The sequence below is a fragment of the Aegilops tauschii genome, chromosome 7 (genome assembly GCF_002575655.3).
Source record: "Aegilops tauschii subsp. strangulata cultivar AL8/78 chromosome 7, Aet v6.0, whole genome shotgun sequence".
Classification (NCBI taxonomy): domain Eukaryota; kingdom Viridiplantae; phylum Streptophyta; class Magnoliopsida; order Poales; family Poaceae; genus Aegilops; species Aegilops tauschii.
The window spans coordinates 515759592-515768574 of record NC_053041.3 but is presented as its reverse complement, the minus strand read 5'-3'; the positions used below and the strand labels follow the sequence as shown (position 1 = coordinate 515768574).

General features: G+C 43.0%; 2 protein-coding genes across 3 annotated transcripts; both read left to right on the top strand.

Annotated features, from left to right (window-relative positions):
• Positions 1–218: 218 nt before the first annotated feature.
• Positions 219–5032, top strand: LOC120969482 (uncharacterized). Of its 2 annotated transcripts, none has more exons than XR_012189441.1 (4): positions 219–2374; positions 2469–2583; positions 3301–3394; positions 3505–5032. XR_012189441.1 is itself a non-coding variant. In XM_073504953.1 (4 exons), exons 1-4 carry the CDS (start codon positions 2196–2198, stop codon positions 3512–3514), a joined length of 366 nt encoding a protein of 121 aa, XP_073361054.1. In that variant the 5' UTR covers positions 2140–2195; the 3' UTR covers positions 3515–5032. The 2 variants fall into 2 exon arrangements, 1 of the variants encoding a protein (XP_073361054.1); XM_073504953.1 differs by having other exon boundaries at positions 2140–2342.
• An 824-nt stretch (positions 5033–5856) lies between these two features.
• Positions 5857–7671, top strand: LOC141026379 (silicon efflux transporter LSI3-like). The gene is made up of 2 exons (XM_073502831.1): positions 5857–6257; positions 6660–7671. The coding sequence occupies exons 1-2, from the start codon at positions 6129–6131 to the stop codon at positions 6762–6764; spliced, it is 234 nt and encodes a 77-aa protein (XP_073358932.1). The 5' UTR covers positions 5857–6128; the 3' UTR covers positions 6765–7671.
• Positions 7672–8983: the final 1312 nt, after the last annotated feature.

Below are 8983 nucleotides of genomic sequence, written 5' to 3'. Positions count from 1 at the left end.
AAATGGTTTTTTCGTCCAAAGAAAATGAAAACTTCCTTAGGCAACATTGTTTGCCATTCCAATATGCACCCTTGTGCACAATATGAGATCATTTGAACAAACTATGCCATGAATGTGGCCATAAGATTGATCATTTGGCTTGAAAGCCATTGATCGCCACACGTGATAGCTCGTTTCTGAGAACACTTTTTTAAAATAATTGCCGTATTACAAGTTTGTTGTTTTTCCCGGGAACTTGGCCACATATAATGACACAATGCGAAGGTTTCCCAATTTTTTGATTTTTTTGAATTTTTTATGCCCGTTTAAAAATGCGGTCAAAACGGCGGGAATGACCGTTCCTAGCTAGTGGTTGAATCTTGGAATTTTTTTGGTGTTTCTCTGATTAAATAGATACTTATGTACCTAGAAATGATTTTTTTGAAAAAATAAAGAGCAAAGTACAAGGCAGCTACAGTTCAAATTTGACCCGCTTCCAACTGAATCGGCGGAAATTTGCCTTTTTCACGAGAGGTGGGTCAAAACTTTTGACACCCAACCATTTGGTCAATTGTGCATTAAATATGGCCTGGTATTTTAGAAAAATGATTTGGTCCAATTTTGCAACAATTATTTGGGAGGTCCTTCACAAAAAAAACCTCCTTTTGGGCACTCGAAAAATGGAAAATGGTTTTTTCGTCCAAAGAAAATGAAAACTTCCTTAGGCAATATTGTTTGCCATTCCAATATGCACCCTTGTGCACAATATGAGATCATTTAAACAAACTATGCCATGAATGTGGCCATAAGATTGATCATTTGGCTTGAAAGCCATTGATCTCCACACGTGATAGCTCGTTTCTGAGAACACTTTTTTAAATAATTATCGTATTACTAGTTTATTATTTTTCCTGGGAACTTGGCCACATATAATGACACAATGCGAAGGTTTCCCAATTTTTTGATTTTTTTTTTAATTTTTTATGCCCGTTTCAAAATGCGGTCAAAACGGCAGGAATGACCGTTCCTAGCTAGTGGTTGAATCTTGGAATTTGTTTGGTGTTTCTCTGATTAAATAGATACTTATGTACCTAGAAGTGATTTTTGAAAAAAATAAAGAGAAAACTATAAGGCAGCTACAGTTCAAATTTGACCCGCTTCCAACTGAATCGGCGAAAATTTGTCTTTTTCACGAGAGGTGGATCAAAACTTTTTACACCCAACCATTTGGTCAATTGTGCATTAAATTTGGCCTAGTATTTTAGAAAAATGATTTGGTCCAATTTTGCAACAATTATTTGGTAGGTTCTTCACAAAAGAACCTTCTTTTGGGCACTCGAAAAATGGAAAATGGGCACTTGAAAAACCTCCTCAATTATTGACGAGAGTTGGATCGACAGCTATTGAGACACAAGCATTTGGTCAATTGTACCTAAAATATGATCTAATATTATTGAAAAATAGAGTGGTGCCATTTTGCAACAAATATTGGTAGGTGCTTCAAAAAATATATACCATTTTCGACACTCCAAAGGTAGAAAATGTTTTTTTTGCAAATAAAACTCTTTTTTGAGATCAATTTTTAAAGATATTTGTATTATTCCAGGTTTGTTATTTTTTCTAAAAAACAAGTCTCACTTGTGACACGATGCTATTGTTCTTATTTTTTCTTCTAATTCTATGATGTTATAAAATAGGTGCCATGATTTAGCATATTATTTAATCGATTACGACCAATTTAGATGGTTATAAAATCGTCAAAGTGTGTACTACATTGTGATTGGTGGAACCGTTTGTGGCACGGATCGATGAGATGGCAGACATCCTACCATCCATTGCTAGCAATCCAACGTCCATCCATCCATCCATGCAAAGAAAAGGAAAAAAACCACCACACCAAACCCTACCTCTCTCTCACCTCTCCGCCCTAACTTCCGCCCGCTGCCTCCCTCTCTCTGTCCCCGATCCAGATCGGCCTCTCCCTCACCCCTCGCGCCGCGCCCTCCTTCCCTCGCGCTGGCACCGGCGGCGCCCTCCTTCCTTTCTGTCATCGGCGGCGCCCTCCTTCCTTTTTGTCATCGGCGGCGCCCTCCTTCCCTCGCGCTGCACCCGAACCTCGCTCCCGCTCCCAGCTATTCTTCCTCCTCCGCTGTCGCTAGGGTTTCGTCTCCTCGATCCCCAATCCCTGAAGCTCGGATCCAGCAGCAGCATCAGCGATGGCGTCCGCGGGAGATCCTCTCCAAGGTCAAGCACGTCCAGGCCAAGCCTACTGGCCGCCCTCGCGGGTGACTGCCTCCGCGGTGACGACGGCGGCCTCATCGTCCCTGGAGGCCGCGGCACCCCTCAAGGCCGACCTCCGCCACGTTTGTGATCCGTCGATCTCGTCTCTCCAACAGTTCGGTTCTCGTCGCTTTGATTCAACAAGATACTTTGTACCACTTCGGTACGTGCGTGCGTGTGAGCTGACTCTTCTTTTGCGTGGTTCGTAGGTGTTCCGGATGCACGCACGAGTTCGACCTGGACAAGCCTCCGGTGCTGCAGGAGGTGGCGGATTTCTTCAGTGGCCACGGAATCGAGGACTTCACCTTCAGCAGGGGCAGGCTGGTGAGTGTAGCTCCCATGAATCTCTAGCAGGAAATGTGTGGGATGATGTGTCTATTTGGTTTCCACTAAATTAGTTTACATAGCTTCTGGTCACCTGATCCAGTAACGGAGAAGAATTTTAGGTTCATAATGTTCCCACATCCTAGTAAATGTTTTAGTTGCATAAGCAATTGATGTGATTAGTTGGTGGATTTGCTTTGTCGCTAAGTCTGAATGTGGGAACCTTGTTTTTAGTCAGAATGGCGTTGCCGGGAAAAGCTAGCGGTACGCGGAACAATATCACAAAACTGACAGTGATGTGAATTTGTTAAGGGAGGTAGCTGCTTTTATGTGATCAGAGGCATAAATAGTGCAGTTTTAATTTTCCAGTATGTCTTTGAGGTAATAATGTCATGGAAGTCCTTGGTAATACTCATATGAGTGCTTATTAGTATACTCACATCATGGTCTACACGGTGTCAGTTGTCAACTAGCTGTAACCCATATTAGTGCTTAGTATACTCATGAAAAGGGTTATTTCTCCACCTGTAGTTCACGGTTTATGCAGCAGCTGTTCTTCTACCAATCTGTTGCTCGATTATGTTGCGGATTCATATGATATTGGTGTACACTCAATTTGGTTATTTCTTGCTAGTTCTTCTACTAGTTGCTGTGTAATCCTAGTACTATAGGTGGATCAATCTCCCCTCCCTCTCACCCCCGTCTCTGTCTCTGCAGGTAGGACAGGAGGAACAGCGACAAGCGACGGGATGAAGCCCGGCCATGGAAAACCACCGCAGCCTTCAAGACCTCGACGGCGGTCGGTGCTATGGTATGAATCCTTCCTCCACTTCAAGACCTCTACGTACGGCGGTCGGCAGCACGCGCGCATTGCACTCGTCCTCTTGCTCTGTTCTTGGGCTGATGCTGGCGGCGGTGCAGGGGATCCTAATCAACATGCAGTTCCCGGGGCCGCAGATCGACGCCGTCACCAACGACAACATCGTCATCAATGTCTTCAACAACCTGATCTGATATTGTTCTGAGATCCAGTGGCATCTCTATCCTCTTACAACTAATAACATTTTTTAACTTCTTTTGGCCGTGCTTTTGCTTTCACTACAGATCAGATCAGTGGTGAAAGAAAGAAACAAGTGCACAACTAGTATCAGTGGGCTTGTATTTTTCTTGTGTAGCTGCTCTGCACTTGTTGTAGAGCATAGCTTGCATCAGTATTTTTACCTATTTTTGACCTCTCATTCTGAAATACATCTAGCAGGTGCGGCTAGTACTCTATTATTCTCCTACATATAGCTATATATGCATATAAAAGGGCAAGTACTTGGATGACCTTGACAACATCATACTGATTGTAATAACTTTGCATAAGACTTTGTATTCGAAGACTTCTCGCAATTTATCATGCAATTCTAAACAATAGCATATATCTATCTACCCTGCTGGGAATTTTCACTTTATATAAAAATTTGAGAGGCAAATGCTGGGAGTTCCAGTCTTGTCTGATGGCTAGGAACTCAACTCTGCTTCTTGTTGTTGGAGTTTCAGGCTTGTTGCATAGTTCGTAGCTTCAAGTGTACTCTGGCTTCTAGCCACAGTGCACTACAAATTATTATAGAATTACAAAGTGTACACAACATTGCACCTTACACATTCTTCTCTTGTGAAATCAACTGCCATGACTGGGCATTCTTTTATCAACTTGTTGTACACTTGCTCTGCTTTAGGCTAATGTATAACTTGTGCCTTTTAACTTGATGTACATAACATGCAATTTTTTTACTGTATCACATTCACACATGATACTCTTAATATAGAGTTGTTTTCCAAGCTAGTTCTGTTTACTCTTAATATAGGTCTATTTGTCACCAATACTTGCCTGCTATGCTATAGTAGACCTTGTTCATATTTATTAGCTAAGTTTGCTTGTCCTTGGTATCTATATGCATGCCATTTGTGTTTCAGGCTTTCTCTGAAATGAAATAATAGGTCTATTAGTCACCAATACTTGAGTTAATCTAACTCCTTACCTGCTATGCTATAGTAGGCCTTGTTCATATTTATTAGCGAAGTTTGCTTGTCCACAGTGATCCATATACATGCCATTTGTGTTTAACGTTCTTTGAAATGAAATAATAAGATTCACACTCCATGGACCAGGATGACCACCGGGACCTCCACGGCGATGATGAAGCCTGCACATGGCCGAGCTCGATGGAACAACAGTGCCTCAGTGTGGTGCAGCCGAGTTGGGCCACTCCAGTGCATCAGGAACTCTGCATGTTGCTGTCCTTTGTCTCATCATCTTAACTACTACAGTAGTAGGAGTATTTTATATGCTGTTCATTTCTTGGCCACCCAGCATGTTTGCTAATCATCCATCTGCCTCATGTTATATGATCCCTACCTAGTAACTTCATTGTATGCAGACTTGTGGTGTTGGTTCAGTTTAGTCAAATTAATATATATATACTACTATGCTGCTACTACTACTACTACTATCTGCATTTAATCCTGATTAGTAGCTTCATCAATAAGTGGCAAACAAAACAATGTTGATTTTCATCTTATCTCTGTGACAACCAATGGAGTTGAATTGCAGCATGCATGTGAAAGCTGGGTTCAATTCTTGGGAAATATATGGTAGTTTCCACTCTTCACGCCTAAGATTAGTATGCTGCAGCTCTCCCTCCTCACTCCATACATCCAGGTACTAGTTACCCAACGAGCAGCCCTGCACCTCGCTGGATCTCGCCCAAACCCCGCTCATCTTGCTGCTTGTGGCAGGGAATACTCTCTGTTGAGTATTTTGAGGAATGAATATCTGTTAAGTATGGAGTTAGGATTATCTAATAAAATTTCTGCTATATATATATATATATAGTGTTACTATTCATCACCCAGGATGCAGAATAAGTTATTCTTCATCCGAGGTAATCTTACGATCGCTTCCTAAATAAATTACGTTTAGCATATAAATAGTTACATGCACATTAATTCAATATGTAAAATTTGGTCTAAAAAAAGTTATAAGATCAGAAAAATCACATTTTATGTATGTTTTACAATATGTTTTTACATTTGTAATTTTATGTAACATAAAATATTTTTTACGGCGAGTACATATTTTCTTACGTTCTTTTTTTATGTATGAAATAAGACAAAATTTACAAAACGTAAAAATATGGTGCATTGATGTCAAAATAGAGAGGGGGTGAAGAATAACTATTCCTCACCCAGGGTGACGAATAGCGCGACCCTATATATATGCATGAAACTGAGATTGCTAGCATCATTTACACAAGATACACCCTTTGAATTGAATTGATTGGTTCAGTTTCGTATATTCTTCATCCAGCCTTCTATCATGCTTGTAACTAGTGCTCTGCTCATGTTGTTAGACAGGATTTTCACTTCCTGCCATCCCAGCCTTCTATCATGCTTACAAGATTTTTCTTTGCACGACAGTAGCACCAGTACCTTGCTGCTGTTGGGAACGGAAGGGAGTTGTTCCATTCACTGAATCTGGGGAGAAAATCACCTTCGGCATGTACACCATCACCTTGGGCATGCTTGTGGCGCTGCTGCTCGGCCTCAACATGTCCTGGAGTGCCATTAGCGCCGCCCTCACGCTCATCTTCCTCGACTTCAAGGATGCTCGCCCCTGCCTCGAGAAGGTAATTGTCTGTCCATCCGTCTGCAGTTAACTAAGTTGTGCCCCATTGATGTCCTACTACTGTTAATTGTTAATACCATGGTGCTGACGCTGTTCAGAATATGATATGTGCCTTAATTCTAAGTTCTGGTCTCTCTTAAGAGACACTTCTAGCTTTTCTGACTCAAAGTTGTTAACTTGGTACTGCATGAGTTTTACTACTGCTAACATAGAGAGTATTTACTACTGCCAACACATAGATTTTGTATGCATGCTACCTGATGAGTGCTTTCTTTGTAATATTTCACCTTCGTATGCATAGGTTTATTTGGTTTGAATTCTGCATGACATGAAATAGATATTTACAGTGTTTTTCTCAACTTGTTTTCACTGTCACTTGATATATACTTGCTTGTACTTGAAGCTGTGGGTTAATGTTGGTGGTTTTGTTCTACTTGGATGCATTGGTACCCATCATCGAGCGAACGGATGCAACGGCGGCAAGAAGCTCATGGCTGTGTGCATCTAAAGCACACCATGGACACCATCCACTTCCTCATCAATGCTAACTCAATCCAGATCATCGTCGACACTATCATCCACAGGTATCTTCCTTGGTTCCCTTTATTCTCTCCTGCCTTTGTGATGTTAGTATGTGTGTGCTGACGAGTATTGTTAGATCTTGCCAGTTGAATGTATGGTCGTGATAGTAGAATGGTATTTTGTTTTAGGCGCAATGTGTTGTAGTGCAGTTTTTTGCACAACCTGCATATGTGCCATGCATATTCATATTGTGTCTCTGTTTCTTATATGAACTACTATCTCATTTTAACTAGCTCGACAACAAAAAGCATGGTACTAGCTGAATTTGTCTTGTCATTCTAAATACATGTCCTTTTCTTGAATGGTCTGTTCATAATATATTTGCCCCATTTTTTCTCATTCTTCTCTGATTCATGTAACAGGATGACAAAGGAAGCCATGTTGCTGTTTTGTTTGGTCTCAGCCCTGACTATCGCCGTCGAGCGAGTCCGGCGTGTTGTTCATCTGACTATGGTTCCAGCCCTGACTACCGAAGTTTTTGTCCTGTTGAAGTTGCATAGAAATATGAGAGAGTCCAGCGAGTCCAGAGTGTTGTTCATGACAGGAGCTTGTGAAGTAGTACTATATTACACTTGTAGAGCTTGTAAAGTATTGTATTATACATGGCCCTTTGTAATGGCACGGATAGAGCTTGTATTATGTGATCTGGTTGCTCTTGTTTAAGTATTATGTGTGTTTTTGTCTCTGCCAATCTAAATAATGCTTGAAATATGAAGAATATGAGTCTGATAGATGGGACCCACTTACCTGACAAATGGAAACCTGTTACCAGAACCTAACAATTGGGACCCATCTGACTAGTGGACCCATTTAATAAAAAAAGAAATGAAATTGTTTAGCCAAAATGGTCGCGGCCCAACAATAAAAAAGGCCACCATATTGGGCTTGGCCCATGATCCCGACCAAAAATTGATGGAAAAAATATAAAAAGGCCGAATTGTTGGGCTCGGCCCATCTAAAACACCAAATTGGACCGGGCTGAATCTTATCAACAACCTTTTCAATTGGTCGCAATTTTGCCACGTCGGATCCAACGTGGCCTGGGCAGACATCCAGTGACCAAAACAAAAGGTCATGGGTTCCACGGCCTTTTGTTTTGGTCATAAGCGTCTACGACCTTATCCCGAAGAAGGTCGTTAATTTCAGTTTACGACTGCCAGCTTTTGACCATCTGTTTTTTTGTCACAAAAAGGTCGTAAATAAAAAACAATGACCTTTCAGTGACCAATAGTGGTGGTCACAAGTTGACATATTTCTTGTAGTGACTCATGTTGCAAACCGCGAGCGCTACACGAGCCATGTTGCAAAGAGCTAGCTAGAGCACGACTCATACAACATGTCACTCGACGCAGTTGAGCGTAGTATGGCTCATGTTACAAACCATGAACGCATGGGTGTTGGGGGGATGACCCTCGGGTAGGCTCATGGAGGCAAGACAACATTTCAAAACATCGGGACAACTCGACTCCCTCAAACCAGTTGGCCCTTTTCGGTCGGCTGAGTGCAGCCCCTCGACCGGGGCGGCTGGCTGCAGCCGGCGGGGTCAGCGCCCGTCAAATCCAATTGTACCAAGCGACAGGAACAAGACACCCTATATGACGTGAGGGCGTAGCTACAATGCCGTTGGCACCGCTGACCGAGGCGACCAACCCCCAGACGACCCGGCACTATAGAAGCGTCGTGCCAACCACCCCATGACGCCATGGTTTACATGCTACAGCAACAAGCAGTCGGCAGGCCCCGCGGCCGGCCGGGCCCATGACCAACAGGACCCTGCAGCCGACGGGCGCCACGGGAGGCCAGAGACGCTGGCATCAGGGCCCACCCCACCTTCTCAGGCATTTTGTAACCTGGGAGGCCCAAGTATAAGACCTCCCAGGAGCCCCCCTAGAAGGGGGTCGACTCATTCTCACTACCACACCCACATACACGAGGGAGAGAGCAGAGCTAGAGCTCTCTTCTTCCTCCTCCGGTACAACTCTAGGAGCAACCGTGTTCTTCATAGTGATCCTTGTAGGACTAGGGTGTTACCTCCATGCAAGGGCCCGGAACCTGGGTACGTCTCTGTGTCATCGGTGCTCGTGCCTAATCCCGCATCCGGACGCCGTTGGCGCTCATCAGTCCCAACCACACGAGGTAAGCCAC

Bases quoted from the DNA above. Each gene is read 5' to 3' on its own strand.
- LOC120969482 (XM_073504953.1), top strand. From the start codon at position 2,196: ATGGCGTCCGCGGGAGATCCTCTCCAAGGTCAAGCACGTCCAGGCCAA. The intron at 2,343-2,468 runs GTTTGTGATCCG...CGTGGTTCGTAG, and splicing joins TCAAGGCCGACCTCCGCCAC to GTGTTCCGGATGCACGCACG. The intron at 2,584-3,300 runs GTGAGTGTAGCT...CTGTCTCTGCAG, and splicing joins CCTTCAGCAGGGGCAGGCTG to GTAGGACAGGAGGAACAGCG.
- LOC141026379 (XM_073502831.1), top strand. From the start codon at position 6,129: ATGTACACCATCACCTTGGGCATGCTTGTGGCGCTGCTGCTCGGCCTC. The intron at 6,258-6,659 runs GTAATTGTCTGT...TTGTACTTGAAG, and splicing joins CTCGCCCCTGCCTCGAGAAG to CTGTGGGTTAATGTTGGTGG.